Source organism: Sylvia atricapilla, chromosome 25, assembly GCF_009819655.1.
Source record: "Sylvia atricapilla isolate bSylAtr1 chromosome 25, bSylAtr1.pri, whole genome shotgun sequence".
Classification (NCBI taxonomy): domain Eukaryota; kingdom Metazoa; phylum Chordata; class Aves; order Passeriformes; family Sylviidae; genus Sylvia; species Sylvia atricapilla.
The window spans coordinates 3,061,642-3,083,818 of record NC_089164.1 but is presented as its reverse complement, the minus strand read 5'-3'; the positions used below and the strand labels follow the sequence as shown (position 1 = coordinate 3,083,818).

The following is a 22,177-nucleotide window of genomic DNA, read 5'->3' as shown; positions in this document are numbered from 1 at the left end:
AAGTCTTATCCCTCCCTTTTGGCAATGAGGGAAACTGAGGCCAACCTTTACCAGATCTCCTGGCTGACCTAGGGACACAAGGGGGGGACCTGGGTGTCCCTAACCCAGTTCCCTGCTCCAGGAGGGTTCTCTGGCACATTCCCACACTACTGGAGAATGCAGGAGCCCTGATGGGCAGCCCCTCCCTGTGCCCAAACCCCTCCTATCAGCCTGCTGCTATAAATCCACCAGCACGGTGAGGAACGGCTGCGCCAGGCACAGTGTGAGGGAACGGCACCGAGCTCTGCCCTTTCTCCTGCCTCTCAAACACACCCCAAGGTGAAAACCTAATTCCACTTGAACATCTTGCTTTCCATTTCCATACCTTTGGCTTATCTGAGAGCTACTCCTCTCTGCTGGCAGCAGGAAATCCAACATATGTAAAGTACGGATGGATGAGATCAATGGCATGTACGTGAATATATCCAATTTCAATCCAATTTTATCCTCCCAACCTAACAGGAGTTCTGTTCTCACTGAGCTCATTCCAAGAGCTCTGTTTGTGCTGGAACAACACCCCTCAGAGCACTCTGCCGTAAGCAGCCCTCGGGAGAGGAGAAAGCTCCCAATGGATAATGGAACAGGCAGCGTGCAGTGGATTACAGCTCTAATGTTTGATCCAAAGGCACGCTCCTTGTCCAGGGACTGATCAGCTCCAGGAAGCTCCCGGTATTGCTGAGGCTGTGTGAGCTGTGGAAGCTCTGTAATGACTCTGAGTGGGAGGGAGATGGGAAATAACACATTCCATTAGGCTGGGAGTGAGAGCAGTCTGGGCTGCAGGAGCTCCATCTGCAGAGGGGTGATATCCATGGAGGTGCTGGCATGGGAATCACAGGAGGAGCCGTGGCACATTCACACCAGTGTGCAGCGAGGTGACAGCCTTGTTCACTTCAGAGGGCACCTCTTGTCTTGTTACTCCAGAGACACCCCAACCTTCACTCTGGGTTTGATTTTGCCACATGAAAACAAGGAGAATTCCCCCTCGAGAGGCAAACTGCTCCCAAACCCCCTCCATAAGCTCACAGTGGGTCAGAGCTGCCCCTCCAGGGTGCCCCTTTCCCAGCTCCTTCCCTCCCATCGTTTTCCAGGCCGACACCTCCCCTGTGCCACCCAGGAAGGGAAGTTTTCCAGTGACGGAAAGAGAGAAAGTGAACATGAGCCTCTTGGATTTGCTTCCTGGACCATTTCCCACTGGGGTGATTGTGGGGCTGACGCTGTGGAAAATTCCAGAGGGTGATCCACAAGCACCGTGATGAACAGTGAGGATCTTGCTCTTATCCTTGGACCCAGACAAGCTGCATCAGCAAGGGTCAGCTTTGACCCTGGCCATGGATTCTGCCAGTGGCTCTTTCCAGTTGTCCCAGTTATAAATGAGCTCAGGATGTAATGCCTGGTTGTGGCAGAGACCCTGTCCTGTCCTGCAGCACCACCTGTGGTGTCCAAACAGGCACCAAGGTACATCTTTAACTTGTGGGAGTAAATTCCTTCCACCCTCAGAGGCCTGAGCAGGAGAAGCAGAAATGTTTCCACTGGAAATAGATGGAAGGACTCCAACCAGCCCCTTCCAGGCCGTCAGAGCTCTGAGTGAGAAGGAAGTGGTCTCCAGGTTGCAGGACAGATCCGTTTTCCCCCTGCCCTGGAAGGTGCTTTGGCAGCCAGGTCACACCTGCAGGCAGGAAGAATCTGCTGCTCCAGAAAGCAAACAAGAATTTCATGGTGAGGGGAAAGAGGCAGAGAAAGAGGAGGGAAGGGAATGGAGTCACCTCTGACTTCCTACGGCACTGAGCAGGCTCAGGCAGGAGGGTGAGGGCTCTTGGGTCACACCTGTGCCGTGGCTGTGAGTGACAGGGTGACAAATGGGCACAGTCGGCTCCCAAGGAAGCCCTGACACTTCCCCGGGCGCCGTGCGCAGGGCTGTCACCCAAAATCCACGGATAAGGAGGTGGGTGGGGACGCAGAGTTTCAGCAGCCCATCAGTCAGCCGTGGCAGGGTTCAGCTGTGGGGTTTGGGGTGCAGCCATTCCCTGCTCCAGCACAGATCCATTCCCAGGGCTCTGCTCACAGCAGCCCCGTCCCCAGGCTGCCAGAACTGGAGCAGCCAGCGCGGTGTGTCTGCTCCTCTGGCATCGGAGCCGCTGCCAGCAGCTCTGAGGCAGCTTCTGGGCTCGCAGGGAAGGTGGAGGCTGTCCCTCCGTGCTGTCCCAGCTTCCCACAGCCAGCTCTGGCTGTTTCCAGCCAAGAAACGGTTTTTGCCGAGCCCATCTGCAGCCTCGGCACCACTTGGTGCTCCCAGAGCCGTGAGGACGACGAAAGGGCTGCAAAAATAGAAATTCCACCGTCAAATTCAGCACTGGCACTGTGGGCAGGGGATGGGAACAAAGATTGCCCAGGGTCTGACACGTCTGTTCCTGCTGTTTTCCCTCTGGGTACCAAGTGCCTTCCAGGGAAGTCAGGGACTCTCCCACGGGGAAGAAGGGAAAGGCATCGCGGATTTGTCTCTACAAAGAATAGGCACCTGATCCTTCTGAGCTTTGCTGCTGCCAACCTCCTTCTGAGGAGGAATCGCAGTTTTCCCCCCATTCTCCAGTTGTCCAACACCCATCCCCTGTCCTCCCCTCCAAAGATTGTGCAATGAGGCTGCTGGGTCTGGCATAACTCCCTAGATGGACAGAATCACAAGTTGGAAGGATGGGTTTGAGCTTTTTTTTTTTTGCTGTTTTCTTCAGAACAAGGTGAGCTCATATAATTCCCAGGTTTGCATCAGCTCAGCCAGCACGCATCTGCATGTCCAGGCAGAGCTTCTGCAGGGAGAGCTGTGAGCTCACAGGATCCGTGTGATAGGAGCAAATTGGAATTTTTTATTTACATTAGACCCCTCTCCACATCATGAGCTGGCAGTGGAGCACAGAGGAGGCTCAGCTTAGCACGTTCACACTTCCCAGCGCAGCTGAGTTTGCTCTTTTAATGGGCTCCCTGGCCTCTGCTGAGGATGTATTTGCTGTTGCCAACCTGACAAACAAATCTCAGCATCTTGTTGCTGCTTTCTTGGATAAATTGGGAAGAGTGAGGTGAGCCTTGGGTATCTGATAAGGAAGAAGGTTCCTGAAAGAAGGATTAGTGACAGGACAAGAGGATATATCTTCAAACCGTGCCAGGGGAAGGTCAGGTTGGACATCAGCAAGAATTTCTCCATGAAAAAGGGGTGTTAAACATTGCAGCTCAGGGAGGTTTGGAGTCCCCATTCCTGAGGTGTCCAAGGAAGACTGGACGTGGCACTCGGGTCCAGTTGGCACAGATCGGTCACAGGCTGGACTCGATGGCGTCGGAGGGATTTTCCAGCCTCACTGACTCTGGATTCCGTGATTTATCTTGGGAAGGCACAGCTCAGCTCTTTCAGAGGCTCCTCCAGAGCCTCCCTCTCCCCACAGGTGCCATTCTGTGTCACGGTCGTGTCCCTCACCGCAGTGTCACCCATCTGTCACCAAACCCGTGGCACACAGCCCGCCCTCAGCACCTCCAGCACCGCTCTTCCATTACCTTTAATTAAATCCCGACATTACGCCGCCGTATTTCAGCCGCTTTCATCGCTTTCTTTAGCGGCGGCGGCAGGAAAAAGCGATTACTGTTCATCACAGCTGTGCCAAAATAAATTTACAAGTCAACGCTTGAGTTTGCTGTTTTAGGTGTGGGGTGTGGAGGGACCCCCCCCTTTCCCAGGAAATATTTCACGGATCTGGTCCTGCCTGAGGTTCTGGCCAAGCTCAGCAAGCGGGCAGCGATGATGGAAACGCGTGTGGGGGTGGCAGGTGCCAGGGAAAGGGACGTTTTGTGGAAGAATGGCCCTAAAGGTGTCAGAACATCGGGGTGAGTGAGACGGGAACTGCTCCAGACATGCCCATCATCGACGCCGGCTCGTTCCGCAGATGAGGCAGCTTTTGCCTTTTGCTTCCCCCATTTTCTCTCCCTTTTCCCCGGTCCTGAGGGAGCAGCAGTCCCCCTTTCGCGCCGCTCCCTCAGGACACGGCGGGACGCGGAACCCGCACCCTCCGTGACCTTCTCAACATGGCGCCCGCCCTCCGCGCCCTTTCCCCACACGCCCCGTGCCCTTCCCAACATGGCGGCGCCAGGGGCGCGCGGGGCCCCTCCCAAGATGGCGGCGTCGCTTCCCGCCCGCGGGGCGCTTCCGGCGGGGCCTGGCGCGGCCATGGCGGATCTGACGGACGCGGAGCTCCGCAAGGAGCTGCTGGCTCTCGGCTACCGCCCGGGTCCCATCACCGCCACCACCCGCAAGGTCTACATCAAGAAGCTGGGCTGCCTGCGGGCCGAGGTGGCGGCGGCCCGGCGCAGCGGCCGCACCGCGCCGCCCAGCCCGGGCCGTTCCTCCGCAGGGCCGCCGCAGGCCTCGCCCTCGCGGAAGCGCTCCGGCTTCACCAGCGGGGCCGCCCGTGAGAGTGAGGAGGAGGACGAGGAGGAGGAAGAGGAGGAGGAAGTGGCGCGGGCACCCACGTCCCGCTGGGGGACGTCGGGGGAGAGCGGCGGGCAGGTCTGGGGGGACCCCCGGGGATCCCCGCCGGGCCGGGGCGGAGGCCTCAGGGCTGAGGGCGGCCTGTCCCGGGACAGCCTCGGGAGGCTGAGCCCTTCGGAGCAGTGGGGGACGACTGTGGAGAGAGGTGGCGGTGGGCTGGGGACATCCCTGGCCGGGCACGGGGGGTTCAGTTCCCCCTCGCAGTGGGACACGTCCATAGAGAGGAGCGGGGGCCTTGGGGCGGACAGGGCCGGGGAGCTGAGCTCTGCGTCCCACTGGGAAACATCCCGGGATGTCACCGAGCACGGCCGGGGGCTCGGCCAGGGGCTGGGGGCCACCCTGGATGGCTTTCGGGGCTCCTCACTGCACTGGGGCGCCTCAGAGAGGAGTGGGGGGCTCAGCAGTGGCCTGAGACCGACCCTGGACAGGTTTCGGGGCTCAAACTCCGCGTCCCAGTGGAGCCCCTCGGCAGAGAGGAGCGGGGGGCTCGGCAGCCGGGCTGCCTCGGGCTTGGACGGGCTTGGGGGGCTGAGCTCCACACCCTACTGGGGCTCCTCGGCAAGCTCCAAAGCCCTTCCCGGCGAGGAGAAGCCCGGGAGCCTTTGGGGGACATCGGGAGGGGGAATTGGGGCGCAGAGCTCCCGGGCTGCCTGGGACACGGCGGGGGAGAGGAAAGGGCTCTCCTCCAACACCTGGTGGAGAAAGGAGAGCGAGGTGACCCCCAGCACGCACTGGGGCTCCTCGGCCGGCCCCGGGAGGTTCAGCAGCCTCTTCAGGAGAGGGAAGGAGGACGTGGCTGCCAGCGTAGGGAAGGAGAAGGAGCGGGATGCGGGCAGCCGGGCTGGAGGGCTGATCCGGCGCTTCCCGTGGCGGGCGGCCAGCGATGGGGGACACGGAGTGACCCCGCGCACGGCCCTGCTCCGCTCGGCGCCCAGGCAGCAGCCGGAGGGAAAGGGGAAAGGCCTGGAGTATTACCTGTCCCAGTTCCTCTGCCTCGCCAGCTTGGTGCTGCTGCTGATTTTTCTGGGCATCCTCGTGGTGAAGATGGTTGGGTCAGGCTGGCTGGACGGGAGAGAGGACAGCTGTACGTGCACTGGTTTAATTCTCGTTTAAGCTTTATTCCTCACCTGTCTTGCTGCTTTCCCTTTATTGCTTCCGTGCCCATCACATTTGTCATCCTCATTGCCATAACCTGACATCTCTGTTTCTGTCCTTCTTCCCATCTCCGCTTTCCTATGGGAAACCTTGTTAGTCATGGGAAGCAAATCAAAAGTTTGCCTTTTCCAAACGAGTTTGGCCTTCAGTCCCTCAGAACTGTGGGGTTTATGTGGAGTGCCATTCCTGCTGGGCCAAGGATGGATTTTATGGATGCCTGCTGGGCCAAGGATGGATTTTATGGTGTAACATGATGTCTGTGTGGTACCTGGGGTGTGTTTTTGATGGTTCCTCTGCCAGCACAGTCCTTCCCAGCCTCTATTCTGTCCAAGGGGGAAGTGCAGCAGATCAATTCAGCACTTCAGGTGTGGCAGAGTGTCTCTCTCTTCAGTGAGAAATGAAAAGGGATTTCCCCAGCAGCTGGTTTTTAAAGCAGTTTCCCAGCTGGAACAGTTGGAAACGGGGATATTTCAGTCTTTGATCTGAGCAAAGAAGGGTTTGAGGGCTGTTTTGGGAAGGTGCTGAGCCTTGGCACACTGTGCCCTTGGTGTGGGCTGGGAAAACTGCTGCATTCCCAAAGCCAGGATAAAAGTGCCTATTGTCACTGGAGTGTCCTGTTCCAGCTGTGACAGGAGTTCTGGAGACAGGAATGTTGCCCAGGTTTGAATTGTGCCCAGCCCTCCAGGAAGGTTCATTCCCTCCCCTGGCTGTGCTGAAATATTTCAGGTGACCCTGGTGGGCAGCAAGAGGCAGCACTGGAGTGTAAAGATCAGTGTGAGGCTTCTCAAACAGGAGCTGTTAAAACAGCCAGCCCAATTTTCACTCCCCAGCTGAACACATTCATCATCAGCTCCATCACTGGTGTGTTTTTCCACAGGGCTGCTCCCAAAGCAGCTCCTGGAGGGGCTGTTTGCATCTCAGGGTGCTGCCAGGGGGAGATGAATAATAGCAGAACCAGGCTTTAAGTTGAGCCTGCTTTTAAAAAGATAATTATTTTCATGATCAAAGCTCTTGTTTGCAGCCAGCTAACTCACCCTCTTCTCTCTCCTAGTTAATCTCTTGCCTGTGGATTGTGACAAAAGAACGGATGATGTAAGCATTTACTTATTTATCCTCAATCTTGTGAGCTCTCACAGAACAGTGATTATTCCAGGTATTCTATTCCACCCATAACAGTATCGCTGTAAAATGATTAGTTCTATCGTTTTACAGAAAAATTGGGACTTGATGAGTTGGAATTAATGGGCCAGATTAAGTTAGGAGTGTGTATGAGACTCTGAAAGATAAAAATTTAAATTCCCAATTATGTGAATCAATTTCTTTTTAACAGTTGTACCAGCAGTGGTATTGGTTTACAATAAAGCTGTTTCCAGCTTTAACAGTACAAGATTTAATCTCAGCCAATTCCCTGAGCTCCACCATGGAGCCCTGCTCCCTTTGTCAGGATGGAATTTTGGAAAAGCTGGGGCTGTCCCATCCCTGGAAGTGCCCAAGGCCGGGTTGGATGGTGGATAAAGTGGCAGCCTGGGATAGTGGAAGGTGGGATTGGATGATCCCTTCCAACCCAAACCATCCCAGGATTCCATGTGCTCGTTTGGATGGGTTATTGGGAATAAATCCTTCCCTGTGAGGGTGGGGAGGGGCTGGGATGGAATTCCCAGAGGAGCTGTGGCTGTCCTATCCCTGGAAGTGCCCAAGGCCAGGTTGGACAGGGTTTGGAGCAGCTGGGATGGTGGAAGGTGTCAGGGGTGGAACTGGATGAGCTTTAAGGGTTCCTTCCAACCCAAACATTCCATGATTAGGAGGGAGCAGGTTTTGTGCTGGATTCTGGGTTCTGGTGTGCTGGGAACTTCTGGAGGTGATGGATCCATCCGTGGTGGGGCTGAGGCTGGTGCTGCAGGCTGGGCTGTGGGCTGGTGGCACTTTACAGAATCCCAGAATGGGCTGGAAGGAACCCTAAAACTCACCCAGCTCTTCTGGGCAGGGACTCCCAGAAGATGCTCGGGGTCACTGGAATGTTCCTCTGCCCGGGAGGTTTGGTTGGAGCTGGTGATGCAGCACTGAGCCAGACTGCAGTGCTGTGGTTCTGTCTGGTGTCTGGAGCTGCTCTCCCACTGTCCCCATGCCACTGCTGTTGATGTGTGTCCCTGTCCTGTCTGTGTCCTGCAGTTCTGCCAGGCCAAGCACAGGGATGTGACCATGGCTGTGCTGCACGAGCTCTACAATTACCTGTCCGTGCAGGCAGGTGAGTGCCAGCACATCCCCACCCCTGCTGAGCCTGCAGCAGCTGCCTCTCCCAGCTCCTGCTCGCTGCTCTCCCACTCTGGAGGGGTTTCTGGAACAGGCAGTTCCCTTTGAGGAGTTTTGAGGCAGGCAGGGAATAGGAAAAGAGGGAAAGGTGGGTTTATTTTTATTCCGAGTGGTGTTTGGTTAATGCGCTCCTGTCACCCTGCCTGGGTGAGTGGGTCTTGTTTGTGCTTGAAGTGTTGGGAGTTTCAGGTAGGATTGGTTGGGTTTGTTATTCTTTTCTGCCAACAGCTCGAAATTATCTTCAAGATAGAGGCAGGAGTGTAAACTGATGTGTTCTTACACATGAAGTGACCTAAGGAATTGTCATTTCTGCTGAAATGTGGCGGCAGATGTGTGAGTGCCTCTCCTTTTCCTCACCACAGAGTGGGACAGGCTCTCTGAGATGAGGAGCTGACCCAGCACACTCCCTGCTCTAGGAGTAAATCCAGCCCATCACTGGTATTATGGGATGGAGTAGGCTGCTAGAAATCCACTCTATGAGCAGGGACTTGTTCAGCAAGATTCACAGCAGTGCTAATCAGGAAAAGGGTTTCAGCTCCATTTTCTGCATTTCAGACCTCAAGGCTGAAGCCTTTGGATACTGAAGCTGCACAGAATTCCTAAATCTTTTCAAATCTGACTTCGGATTTCCACCAGATTTACTTAGCACATTTGTTTAGTCAACTTGGTGAGGCAAGATTTAGAGGCTTTAGTGCCTTGCCAGCATTTCTCTGCCTGGGTTAGAGGCAGAGCTGTGATTTCAGCTCCTTGGAGGCATTTTAAACACTGATCATTATCTCCACACCTGATACCTGGTGGCAGCTGTGGTTCTGTGCTCTGCAAGGGGCAGGAGCAATACTTTCCCCCTCATTGTGTGTTCAGCAGCTCTGAAGTGGCAGCTTTGATTGCCCTTATCCAGCAGCAGCTCTGAAGTGAGAGGTTTGATTGCCCTTATCCAACCTCCGTGCAGTGGCTGAGCATTTTATTAATAGTCATAATCTGATCTGCCTGCAATATAAATCTCACCCTGGAATCATTTTGCTCAGGGCTGGGGCTGATTGGAAGGGAGAGCATTTCTTGGTGTACATTCAGAGCCTGGTTCTGAGCTGTTCAAGGGCTTTTTTACAAACATGATTTTTCTATTTGACTTTCCTTACCAGGTAATTTTGAATGTGGAAACCCTGAGAACTTAAAAAGCAAATGCATTTGGGTTAGTGAGGTGAAGGATCATGTGCTGGTGAGTAGGCTGTGAGCAGCTTTGTTATAACCCAGTGCTCAGTCTCTTATAAAGCAATAAATAATAGACACTAAAACAATTCACCATCCATTTTGCTTCCTCATCCTGCTTTGATTCTCTCCCATCTCTCTCACTTCCCCTTTGGCCAGTCCTGTTCTCAGCAATTCTTTTGAAAATCATTTTCTCCTCCATCTCTGATTCACCCCCTGTAAATCTTAATGGTTTGTTGTTTCACTGGAGCCATCAGTCTTGTGAAACCAGAAATTTCCCTGGATTGAGGGCTGGGCAGAAGAAGGATTTTTCTCTACTGCAGAGTGTCAGGAGACAGACTGCTCTGATCCAGCATTCCATTTCTTTCCTGGTAACCTGTCAGTAAGATTATGTTGTATTTAGTGGTTAGCCCTAACAGTCTGGGATGGTGTTATTTCACAGAGTGCTTCATGCATCATCTCCCCAGTCAGAAGACTTTAGGCCAGGCAGACCTTCAGGCTTAGTTCTCCTCGCTCCAGTTTGCAGAATCCTGATAAGAATTAACCTGGGAGCAGCCCCTATGGAGTGAATTCTCCCAGTGCTGTAATGAAATCATGTTGGTCAGTATTTTAAATGAGTGGAGGGCTAATCTTCTTATGGCTTCCTTTGCACAGAATGTAACTGGCAGTTCCTCACAGAAGTTTGAAGCTGCCCTGCACTGGATCCTGAACAGCAACAAGGATTTGGGAATTCGGTGAGCAGACACCCTCTGTGTCAAAGGGATTTGGGAATTGGGTGGTCAGGAGCCCACTGTGTCAAAGTTGGGGATCTGCTGATACTGAACAACAACAGGGATTTGGGAATTGGGTGGTCAGGAGCCCACTGTGTCAAAGTTGGGGATTCTGGGGGTTGGCTGGGGTGGAATTTGAAGGGTCAGTGGTGCCCTTCAGCTCCCAGAGCTCATTAGGCTTCAGCAGATGGGTTGGGATTGGTTGTGGCACAGCTTGCTGGGCAAACTTCCAAAGGAAAAATACAGCCCTGCAGCAGGATGGGAGCTGAGCTCCCTCCAGGAGTGTCATTCCCAGGCTGTGGGACACTGTGTCCAGGGATGCGTTGCAGGTGAGATGGAAGTGTCAGGTCAGGGCTGCTGTGGCCATCACTGGTTGTGTTGTGTCTCCTGTGGTGTCCTGCCCACAGTCCTGTGCCTACAGCTCTTCCTTTACCTGCCCACGTGGTCACTTTTCCCAGGATAACCTCTCTCCTGAACATTTGTGCCTTTGTGGAGCTGCATCCTTGCATCAGAGGATTCATTGGCCAGCAAAGCCACGCTTTGGGATCCTCTGGAGCAAGTCCTGAGGAGCAGCAGAGGGAAAGGGATGTTGAATGATACCTTCAGTGTCAGTTGTGTCTCTGGCAGAGCACCCAGTGCACAGTGAATCCCAGAATTACTGAGGCTGGAAAATCCTTCTGGGATCACCAAGTCCAACCTGTGACTGATCCCACCTGGACAACCTGACCAGAGCACTGAGTGTCACATCCAGTGAACGCTTCCAGCACTTGGCAGCCCCTGCCAGTGCCTGACCACCCTTTCCATGGAGAAATTCCTCCTGAATGGATGGTCTGACTGACTGGGGGTGCTGGTGGGTCGCTGAGGGGGCATTTCTCAACCAACAGGCTCCATCCATGAGAAAGAACAGCCATACTGAGTTTTCAGGGAAAAACCACAATCTCCAATCCAGAACCTATGGAAGGAGTGTTATCCAGAGTGAGCAGCCATCCTCACCTTCCTCTGGGAAGCGTGGGCTGCCTCCAGTCTGCTCTAACTCTAAAGCCTTAACAGTTGTTTGCATTTTCACATTGCTAAATGTGTCTCTGATTAAGTGAATTGCAGCAGTCGTGGTGCTGGGGTTGGTGGGCAAGGCTCGTTGGAATTCCCACTGCTCCATTTGCTCTTAAATATTCCTGCAGCTGCTGCTGTGATCCACAGATCAGACAGCATCTGCTGCTTTGATTCCTGGGGTGTGCAAATTCCCAGGACGGGGCACAGCTTCCTTAGGGGCAGGGCTGGATTTGTAGGTGGGCTGGGATGCAGAGTTTTCAAATTTGGTACTTTTATACTCCAGCACATTTCCAGTCAGAAGCAGTGGGATACAATATCCTCCCACTTTTTATTTTGTTAATTAGTAGCTCTGCTGGCTGGTCCCCAAACAGCTCCACTTCCCTGGAGCTGGCGTGGCAGCATCCCCAAAACCCTGCCCCTGGCAGTTTTAGCTACATGAGATTATTTTTTAGTTGCTAGTCTGAGAGGCAGGACTGAAAATGAGCTTTGCACTGGGCGATTCTGCTGCAGGTTTTAAATATTTCCGTGGGATTTGGGTTGTAAATAAGACAAGGAGGTGGGGAAAAAAACCGTGTGTGTGCAGCTCCTGCAGAATCGGCCGAGCTCTCTGCAGTTTGTGAGCTGAGCACCTGTAAATCGAGCAAACTTCTTTGTTTAATGTGCTGTTCATAATTAGGAGCTTAAAAAATACAATCCCCTTTGGTGCAGCTCCCCTGGCTCTGCTGCAAGCTGTCCCTTGGACCCCTCAATGCCTGTGAGCTCTGGGAATGGCCCAGTGTGGAGTGAGCCCAGGCTTGGGAGCAGCAGTGCTGCAGAGGGGCTGAGGGCTCTGTGCTGGGGCTCTGTCACTCTTTGAGCTGCTCCTGCTCCCAGCCTGGGTTCCCCAGCTCCTGCTGAGGGGCTGAGCAGTGACTCTGACTGGGGGAACATTCCCATCTCCCTGCTGGCAGGTGGGAATCCAGTTCTGAGTTTAATCCTGTGCAGGCTGAGAGGGGCTGTCAGAGAGGCAGTGCAGGGATTCTCAGTGTGCCAGCGGGAGCTGCAGCCCCGCTGCCTTCCTGAAGCCACATCCATCTCTGGCTAAGCAGCCAGTCCCCAAAGCAGAATGAACCTGGGGACAGGCCCCAAATGTTCTGGCAGGAGGCTGTGCCTGGCTGTGGGGGCATTTCCTGCCAGCTGCTGCATCCGCAGTCTGCTTCTTCTCCCGGCCTTGATTAAAGACTGCAGTTGCAGCCTGCTCTCTTCAGTGAGATTTTTCTGCCTCTTCCCATCAGGTTGAAAGGCAGGGAGCTGTGGGAGCCGGTTTCCAGCGTGGAGGAAGTGTTCTGCCTGGAATCTGCCCACCCCCAGATGGGGCTGGGCTGCCGCTTCCGCCGGGCCGTGGTCACGGCCATCATGAACCTGTTCCTGTTCTTCTGGAGTAAGTGGCTCTCGGGGCTCAGCTGCAGGGATGTGATCACACATTCCTCAGCCATAGGAAATGCCTGACAGAGGTGAAATAAATCTGCTGATGAGTTAATGTCTAATTAACCTTTGTTCTGGCAGCGCAGGAGACCCACAGCCCTCCTCTTGTGCTGTGAGTGCTTAAAAGTTGCTTTAAATCAGGCAGCTGATGAGCTCTCTGGGTATTCCTCAAGTGCCCATTATTATGGGCTGCAGAGTAAGTGTGTTAACTTACCTTAAGGAGTCAGTTTTTCTTTTTTTCTTGCTCTAAGCTCCCAAGTCCTCCAGCCTCTTTAATAATGACTTGTAGCACTTCAGGATTGGAGGTTTTATTGGAATAGTCTGTCACGCTTCAGCTGAGACAGGGGTTTTACCCAGCGAGGTGATAACGAGAGCTGTGTGACTGCAGGAGTTTCTAATCCAGCCTGACAGGGAGGGAGTGACAAGGGACACTTCTGTTTATTGCAGACACTGAAGTTTTCTTCTGGGGGCATTGTCAGTGCTAAACCTTCCATACACATCTCCTGCATTTTGGGCTGCCACTGGAGCCCCAGGCTTTATTTCCCTGTCCCGCAGCTCTCCGTGGACCAGTGAAACCTGACAGTTTTCCAGAGTGAAACCTGACAGTTTTCCAGAGTGATCCTTGTTGGGGAGGCCTCTGGCAAAGCCTCCTCTGAGATTTGCAGAACTGGGGTCCTGTGGTTGTGCTGAGGTTTCTTTTTTGAGGGCAGCTCTGTGCTGAGGCTTTCCCACAGGTGCTCCTGTGCTGCAGGGGTCAGCACCATGGGGGCTTTTGGGGTGCAGCTGCTCTGGGGAACAAAAGGAACCACTGAAATTCAGTTCCAAGCAGGCCTGGCTCACAGTGTCACAACTAAAACTGCATCCAGCAAGCACCCAGCTGTCAGTTCCTGAATTCCCTTTGGTTTTATTCTCCAAGGTCTGATCACCCTTTGGGGGATCCTGCTCTACCTCCGGTATCGCTGGCGGAAGATGGAGGAGGAGGAGCAGGCCATGTATGAGATGGTGAAGAAGATCATAGGTAGGAGCTGTGGGGGGCTCAGGGAGCCCAGCTCTGCTCCCTGCAGGGCTGAGCCCTCACTGCTGTGTCCTGTCCTGCAGCTGTTGTCCAGGACCACTACAAGGAATGGGAGAGGAATTTGGAGCGTTACCCCTACGTTGGCATCTTCCACGTGCGGGACAGCCTGATCCCTCCTCAGAGCAGGTGAGCTGGCTCTGGGAGCAGCAGGGTGGGATCCTGCACAGCTCCAGAATGCATCCCTGGAGCTGTTCTGCAGGGCCAAGCTGGAGCCTTTGGCTTGGGAAAGGCTTGGACACAGCTCAGGCTGTGCCGGGTGCAGATCAGTGTGCCAGCCCCGGGGCTGGAATTTGGTACAGTGCCACAGGTGTGTTGTCACTTGTGCAGTGCCACAGGTGTGTTGTCACTTGTTCTGTCCAGCAGTACCTGGGTTTGGTTTGCCTGGACCTGGAGCATCAGGTGTCCTCTACTTCACCTGCTGGGTGCCTGGTGCTGTCCCCTTTCCCAGCCATCCCACCTGGCTCTCCAGACCAGAACTGGACAATTCAACAGGATATTGGGGCTCTTCTGCCAGTGATTGTGTGCCTGGAAAGGGCCAGTTTGAGTTGTGCAGCTGGTAAGGGAGCTGGAGTGAGAGGATTTGGTTTGGGGCTTTCTCAGGTTGGGTTTGGGGCTTTCTCAGACAGGAATTGTGGTCGAGGTCATTGCTCTGTGGGTGGTGGGGCTGCAGGGCTGGATCCTGGTGCTTTGCTCCATTTCTGCAGGTTTATTTCTTGTGTTTTGGTTAAATGGAGCTGCTCTGTCCTCCTGTGAAGTGCTAAACGTCCTCCCTCTGTATCAGATACGAGATTTCTTTTCCTACAAGGGATGGCTGCAGCTGTTGGAGCCGTCCCTGGGTGTGAGATGCTCAGAACTGCTGGATCTAAAGCTGGGGTGAACATCGGGGTGTCCCCCCGGCTGAGATCTCTGTGTGCAGGACCAGGGAGGGCAATTTGCTCATCGAGTCCCTTTGCAGCACAAATTGAGGCAGAAATTCAGGGCACTGACAGAGCCTCTCATCTTCCCCCCAGGCAGGATTTGTGTGGCCGTGCCCTGGTCTGAAATCTCTCCACCAGGGTTTGTTTGATGCCCTTTTCTGCCTGCACAGCGAACAGGAGGCAGCCACATCCACAATTGCCGTAGGCAGGGAAGCACAACCAGCTCGGGATTCTCATTTCTTTTCTTGCTGTTCCTTGCAGAAAAAAGATGAAGCGGGTGTGGGAGAGAGCCGTGGATTTCCTGGCCTCCAACGAGTCCCGCATCCAGACAGAATCCCACAGGGTGGCAGGGGAGGACATGCTGGTGTGGAGGTGGACTCAGCCCTCGTACCTGTCGGACTCTGAGCACTGAGGGCAGCAGGAGGAGGAGCAGCCGTGGGGACATGGACCCTGTGCAGGGCTCAGGGCCCTATCTGGTGGTGGGAGGAGCAGGGCCTGGCCCGAGGGGTTGGGGGTTGCACGGCTCTGTTTGCTCTCACTGCTGAAAACTCTCCAAACACACACGTTCAGGGCAATACTGGCTTGGAAAGAAGATGGGCTTGAGCTGGTGGAAAGCTGGAATTGCACCAAAGTGAGCCTTCCACAGAGACCTGGCTCCCGTGGCAAGCAAACAACAGCCTACAAAGAATAACTGCACACCCCTCTCGAGGGCTGGGGGGGCTCTGCCGGAGCCTGGGGGTGCAAAATTTGACCTCAGTTCTGCAAAGGCCAACTGGTGGCAGAGTCCATCAGGGAATGTGCTGAAAGAGACCATTTCCCATGGAAACATTAGGGTGGCAGTGCAGGCGTGTCTTTGTTTGTGTTTGTCTTTATCCGTGCAAAGACAGTGAGGAAGCACTTGCTGCTTCCCAGCGAGGAAAATGTTCTGTGTTGGCTTCATCCGTCCAAAATTGGGGAGAGGGGGAGTTGGGTGAAGGTGGGCCTGGAGAGAGGGGGGACCCTGATGTGCCTTGGTTTGGGCTGGGCTGGGGGTGGTGGAGGAGAGTTTGTGACCCTGTTACACTTTTAAGTCTGCAGTCTGTGTGCTTTATAATTTTTTTTTTTGGGGGGGGGGGCGTGGGGGGGAATTTGGGTGGAAAATAAAGGATATAGGAAGCTTTTAAAGGCGCTTTCTTGTGGCTGCAGCCCAGGATTGCTCCGTGGCTGCTCCAGAGCAGCTCTGGGAGGGCTCTGAGGGCTCAGTGTTCATGTTTGAGCTGGGCAGCTGCAGTGTCTGTGTTTGTGTCAGAGCAGGGATGTGCCAGCTCTGGGACTGTGGCTGTTCCTGCAGCCCCCCAGGAGCAGCCTGGCTCTGTCCCAGCCCTGCTGCATCGTATCTCGTGTCTGTAATCACTTGGTTACTTCAGCTTCTGTTTCTGTCCGGCCAAGGAACGTTTGTTTCCCAGGAAATGGCACCAGTGCGTGGCAGCTCAGGCTCTTCCCAGGGCTCTGCAGCAGCTCCTGAGGCTGCAGGACTCAAATCCTTTGCTGGCCTCGGGCAGGAGGAGTTGCAGAGTGGAGCCAGCAGTGATTTGAGCCCTGTAACCCCGGGATGTTGCTCTCCTTGAGGACACCCTGGGGCTGGGTTGCTCCTGGCCAGGCTCTGGGCTGGCTGAGGGCACAGCCCTGGGCAGGTGATGTCACTCCAGGTGTTGTTCCTTGTGGCTGCTCACCTGTAGAGTGTGCACCTCTCCCCACGTGGGGTGTTCCCCTGGCACCCCTCGGGCTGCTGGGCTCCACAGAGACTCCTGTGGATGGAGCAGAGCTCTCCAGGAGCAAAACCAGGGAAGAACCAAAATATTTCCCATTAAATGGGGAATATCCTGCGTGGAGGTGGCTCTGACCCCAAATTTTTGGGTGTGGGTGTTTGGGCAGGAGACTCAACAGCTTTTTGAGGCAAGGACCAGCCCCTTGCAGTGTCATAAATAGGGAATAAAGGCAACCTTGATTCTTCCAAAATGTATCAAAATCATCACTGCTGCCAGAGAAATTCTCTCAAAACACCGGTGCCTCTGTTCTTAAACCTTTTTAAACTCTTGGTGGGGTTTGGGTGAGCTTTTTTTAACCGTCCACAAGCGCAGAGTCAGGCATTGCTGTCATCCTTTTGTATTAAACCTGGTTTTGTAGAACAAACTTCAATGGCTTGGTGCTGTTTCTATGTTCCATTTAGCTCTGTAAAAAATCAATATCGAAAATAAATTTATTACCAATAACTTACTACTTTTGTTTGTGCTGAGACATCACAGACTGTCCCGAGTGCTTTTGCTTGGATCAGGTCGAGTTCCAGCTTCCCCCAAGTCCTGGGGTGTGGCAGGAGTGTGACTTCTGTAGAAAGGGGTGACTCACGTTGGGATTTACTCATCTCATCCTGTGGCTCTGGGTGACAAAGGGGATTTCCAGTGGCACAGGAAGGGAGTGGCTCCGCGGGCAGCAGGAGCTGTCTCCTCTCTGGCTGCGGCTGTTGCTGAGATTTGGGAACAAAAGGAGGGGAATCGGTGCGAGGCTGATTCTCCTCAGGCCCACGCTCCTGGTGGGCTGGTTTTACCCAGGTGAGGTTGCTAAGTTACCGCTGGAATCCGATCCAGGTTAGGAAGTGGTGCTGTGTGGAGCCATTCCGTGTGTCAGGGGGTGTTGCTGTCTGATGTGGCTGTGACTGTCACCCCCAGCGTGTCTGTCCCCTGTTCCCTCTCCTCTCTCCAGGGCAGAGCAGCCCCATTCTGTGCCAGTCTGGACTGGGAATTCTGGCAGTGCCAGCAGTTTTCCTGGGAAAAGCAGGTTCTGCCCCCCTGCCCTTTTCCCCTCACTGCCAACCAGAGCTGCTGAAGGCCCTTTCCCACTTTCTTGCAAAGTAAATTTCTATAATTAGCCACATCTCTATAAATAACCTCTCCGATGGAGCCACTCCATCCCCTCCCTGGCAGGGAGGCAAACGTGGCCCAACGAGGGCTCTGAAATGAAACCAGCTCTTTATCTTTTCCTTTCCTGCTTCCATTTAAAGCCCTTCCCACGGGATGTTTTTCCTGCTGCTGACACAACAGCTGATGCTGCATTTTATTGATGGGTCCGGAGTCAGGGCACGGGGCCAGTTCTCCTGGAAAGGTCCAGGGAGCTGGGGAGGGACAGGCACAGCCAGGGAAAGAGTCCTGCCAGGAGCTGCCTCCCTCCAGCACTGCCCCATCCCTCCATCATCCATCCATCCCTCCATCCCTCTGTCCATCCATCCATCCCTCCATCCATCCCTCATCCCTCCATCCATCCCTCCATCCCTCCATCCATCCCTCCATCCCTCATCCAATCCTCCCTCCATCCCTTCATCCCTCCATCCCTCCATCCCTCCATCCATCCCTCATCCATCCCTCCATCCCTCTGTCCATCTATCCATCCCTCCCCATTGCCCTGGGATTTATCTGGGATTCCACCCAGCTTTGAGGAACCGGAGTTGTTGCAGGAGGGGTTTGTGGATGTCAGGGATTGACCCTCGCTGTGTCACCACGCCCGAGGCCAGCCCTGTCCCCACCTCCCAGGCCTGTCCAGCAGCACCTTTTGTAGGAACGCTTCTGTGGGGTCGCTGGGATGTGATGCAAAGCCCACGGGGGTCTGAACGGGCTCTCCAAAGCCAGGAGACCCCAGTGGGTCATGGAAACCGCTGCCTTTGAGCTCGTCTCCCCCAGGGCAGGCTGTGGGCTCTGCGACCCCGCATTCCCCATCCCAGCTCCTGGCACAGCGGCAGCTCCCTGGAATGTGCTCCTGGGGGCAGGAGGACACCGGAGCCTCCAGTGATGTCCCCAGTGACGGAGGAGAACGCCCCAGGCGCTGCACGGGGAATATCGGGATGAATCCCGGCGTGCTCAGGTCACCCCGGGGCAGCCCAGGCTCCCCCAGGCTCTGCCACTGTCCCCAGCCCCAGCCGGACTGGGACAGCTTTGGAGCGGGGGTGGCCAAGGTGGGAACATCGCTGTGCCCCTAATTAACGCCTAATTAGCATTAAAGCTAATTAGCTTTAATCCGAGGCAATGCTCCCTCTCCTCGGAGTTACAAAATCACCTCTGCCCAGCTCCGGGACCTCGGGGAGCTCCTGCTCCACCCGGGAATGTTCCGTGTGCCAGCCCGGGAGAGCCCCGGGGGGACGGGCACTGCCAGGGACAAGGGGGACACTGCCAGGGACAAGGGGGACACTGCCAGGGACAAGGGGAGCACTGCCAGGATGGAAAGGTGGCCTTTGCCAGGGGCAGGGGGGGCACTGCCAGGTTGGCTCTGCCAGGATGGAAAGTGGGCTTCTCCAGAATGGAAGACGGGCTCTGCCAGGATGAAATGTAGTGTGGGCTCTGCCAGGTGGGCACTGCCAGGATGAAAGGTGAGCTCTGCCAGGTGAGCTCTGTCAGGATGAAAGGTGAGCTCTGCCAGGTGAGCTCTGTCAGGTGGGCTTTGCCAGGGGAAAGAGGGGCACTGCCAGGTTGGCTTTGCCAGGATGGAAAGTGGGCTCTGCCACGGGGAAAAGGTGGGCACTGCCAGGTGGGCTCTGCCAATGGAACTGTGCTGGGCACTGCCAAGAGGAAGGTGGGCTCTGCCAGGTGGGCACTGCCAGGATGAAAGGTGAGCTCTGCCAGGATGGAAAGTGGGCTTTGCTGGGGAAAGGTGGGCTCTGCCAGGTGGGCACTGCCAGAGGGGCTGTGCTGGGCTCCCCAGTGCCCACCTGGGCGCTCAGTCCTGCCTCTCACTGAGCCCCAGGGACCCCCAGCATGGGCCTGGCCCGTTTCTCCCGGCTCTGGGATGGTTGGATTTAAAGCCTGGCACGTTTGGGGCTTGCAGCCTGGCTGCTCTTTGGGGGCTTTAGGAGCCGGTGAGGGACAGAGCAAGTGCAGGGATGTCGGGACCTGCTGGGCACAGGGACAGGAGCTGCTCTGGAGCCCTGCCCTGGAGAAGGAGGAGGAAGCTCAGCTGGACTCAGGGGACAGGAGAAGACGCAAGCAGAAACCTCACATCTGGTTGTGCAGAGTGCTCAGGTCAGCTTTTTGCCCTTCAGAAACCAACTCTATTAAAACAAAACAAAACAAAACAAAACAAAACAAAACAAACAAAACCACAACACCCACAAAAACAAAACAAAACAAAACCCAACAAAACAACAACAACAACACAAAAAAACCACCAAAAAACAAACAACCAAAAAAAAAAAAAAAAAAACCCAAAAATAAAAAACAAAAAAACCCCAAAAAACCCCAAATAAAAAAGTGCTTTCCTGAGCTCAGGTTCCAGCACGAAGCAGAGTGAGGCCAGGCCTTGGGAATCTGGCTCTTTCTTTCATCCTTGTCTTAAATCTCAGCCTCTTCCCTCACCATCATTTCGATCCCTCTGCTCGTCCTGAGCCTGGTTTCTCCCCCCTAGTTAGTGGGAATTTCCACACCCACCAATCCTCATCCCAACTGTGAGGTTTTCTTCACAGGCCTGGGCACGGCTGTGCTGCACTCCTCAAGTTCCTGTTGGGGACTGGGGGTGACAGTGGGCACCGTCCCCTCCTTGTCCTGGGCGCTGCCCAGGCTGGGTGTTCCTTGTGATTCCCTAAAAACCCACATGGATCCCATTGTTTGGGGTGCAGGGGCTGGCAGGAACCCTTGGCACACGCTGGACAGGACAGTGTGGCCGGTGGGGCACACGCTGTCCTTGAGTGGCTGCAGGGGACAGTGTGGTCCTGGCAGGAAACTCTCTGGGACTTTTCCATTCCCCACACGGCTCCCGAGCTCTGACGTGTCCCTTTTCCCGTTGGCAGGCTCAGAGCTCTGGATTCACTCGTCTCCTGCCCAGCTTTGGGCAAACCCCGGCCTTCCCCCGCACCTTTTCTTTGCCACAAAGGGGGATTTGGTGTCCCCTGTCACCACCCTGCCCGCAGTGTCCCCAGCATATCCCCGGGCTGTTTTTCCCGGTGGCTGGGGAGCTCCATCCCTCTCCCGGTGTCTGCCCACTCCGCTGGGAGGTGCCGGACCCTGCGGGGGCCGAGCGGAGGGACAGTTCCGTGAAAAACAGATGGACAAACCGCCGGTTGTTTTCCTGGAGAGCCGATTTCCCAAGACAGCCGGAGCACACGGCCGGCTCCTCTCGTTCTGTTCCCAGCCCTGACACGCGGCCGTTTCCCTCCCCGGGCGGTTCTCCCGGGCACAGCCCCGTTGGAATGTCAGCTGGACATTCCGGGCTCCTGCCAACGCCGACGCAGTCGGGCCATGCCCAAACCTTCCCTCATTCCTCCCTCTGGAGCCGCAGCGAGGAGAAGCAGCGAGAAAACCGAGAAACTCTGCACAGGCAGCGCCCCGAGGCTCGGCCACAGCCCCCGGAGGACACCTGCAGCCACAGGTGAGCTCCGGGCTGGACTGCAGGCAGGAGGGATGGGGAGGGATGGACACGGCTTTGGGCATGGGTGGGATGCTGTCAGGAAGGCTCTGGCTGGTGGAAAGGGATGGGAGCAGAAGGGACAGCCAGTGCTGGAGCCACCCTGGAGCTGGTGGGTCTTGGTTCCACATCCTGCTCATGGAATGGCCGGGAAGTGGAGGGGAGGGAGGTGCTGAGGGAACCTGTGCCCTTTTCTGCAGAGTCCGCTGGCACAAGGTCCTGCGGTGGCATTGAGTCCTACAGTGGTACTGGGTCTGTGGTGGCACCGTGTCCATGGTGGCAGGAGGTGCATGGGAGCACTGTGTCCATGGTGGCATTGAGTCCTTTGGTGACACTAGGTCCATGGTGGAACTCGGTCCATGGTGACATTGAGTCCTGTGGTGGCACCGTGTCCATGGTGGCACCAGGTTTATGGTGGCACTGTGTCCATGGTGGCACCAGGTCCCAGCTCTGGGGCTCCATGCCGGGCTGGCTGGGTCTCCAGGTGAACTCTGGCACCGGAGCTCCGCACACACAGATCTGCACACACAGATCTCAGCCACCTTCTCTTCTTGCCTTTTAATGAAGCAAAGAATCTGCGGGCCCTGCAGTGCTTGGACCCCAGCTTTGGAGCTCTGGGGTGCTCTGGGAGCAGGGAGGTGACCAGGAGGGTGACACTGAGAGCACAGCCCTGCACAGAGCTCTTGTTTTCAGAGGGATTTTGCATTTTAATATTCCCGGGTGTTCCTGCTGCACGGACCCAGCCCAGCCTGGCTGTGCATTTTCCCGCCCCTGTTTGGGATGGGATGGAGCAGGCGCCACTCAAAGATGAGAGAATTGAATCTGCTCAGTTCCCTTTGGCTCGGTTTGGAGTTGGGGATAAACAACCCGTTGAGCTGAGACTCCTTTGACATTTGGCCCTGCCTGGGAGCAGGGTGGGAGGTGACAGTACCAGGGGAGCAGCACTGTCCCCAACACTGGGGCAGAACTCATCCAGCTGCAGCCCTGCCAGCAGCAGGGACACTTTTGATGATTTCTCCAAAGCCCTTTCCTGGAGGATGGAATATTTCTCTTCTATGCAGAGGAATATTCTCCATATTCTCCTTCCCTCATATTTCCTGGCTCACCTCCAACTGCAGCACCTGAGCTGCTTTTCCCTTTAGCTGGGGGAAAAAACACTGATAGATTCTGGTTTTGCTTGGAGGGTCTGGATTTATCTGTAATTCCGTGTATTTTTAGTGACGAAAATATCTCCTGGCACTTGCGA

At 55.1% G+C, this 22,177-nt stretch overlaps 1 protein-coding gene across 1 annotated transcript; it reads left to right on the top strand.

Annotated features, from left to right (window-relative positions):
* Positions 1 to 4,199: 4,199 nt before the first annotated feature.
* Positions 4,200 to 15,432, top strand: LEMD2 (LEM domain nuclear envelope protein 2). The gene is made up of 9 exons (XM_066335911.1): positions 4,200 to 5,648; positions 6,771 to 6,811; positions 7,889 to 7,964; positions 9,169 to 9,245; positions 9,890 to 9,969; positions 12,330 to 12,475; positions 13,436 to 13,537; positions 13,618 to 13,720; positions 14,773 to 15,432. The coding sequence occupies exons 1-9, from the start codon at positions 4,244 to 4,246 to the stop codon at positions 14,921 to 14,923; spliced, it is 2,181 nt and encodes a 726-aa protein (XP_066192008.1). The 5' UTR covers positions 4,200 to 4,243; the 3' UTR covers positions 14,924 to 15,432.
* Positions 15,433 to 22,177: the final 6,745 nt, after the last annotated feature.

Excerpts from the sequence above, each read along its gene's own strand:
- LEMD2 (XM_066335911.1), top strand. The coding sequence starts at position 4,244 with ATGGCGGATCTGACGGACGCGGAGCTCCGCAAGGAGCTGCTGGCTCTC. Across the intron at positions 5,649-6,770 it reads GGACGGGAGAGAGGACAGCT|TTAATCTCTTGCCTGTGGAT; the intron begins GTACGTGCACTG and ends TCTCTCTCCTAG. Across the intron at positions 9,246-9,889 it reads AGGTGAAGGATCATGTGCTG|AATGTAACTGGCAGTTCCTC; the intron begins GTGAGTAGGCTG and ends TCCTTTGCACAG.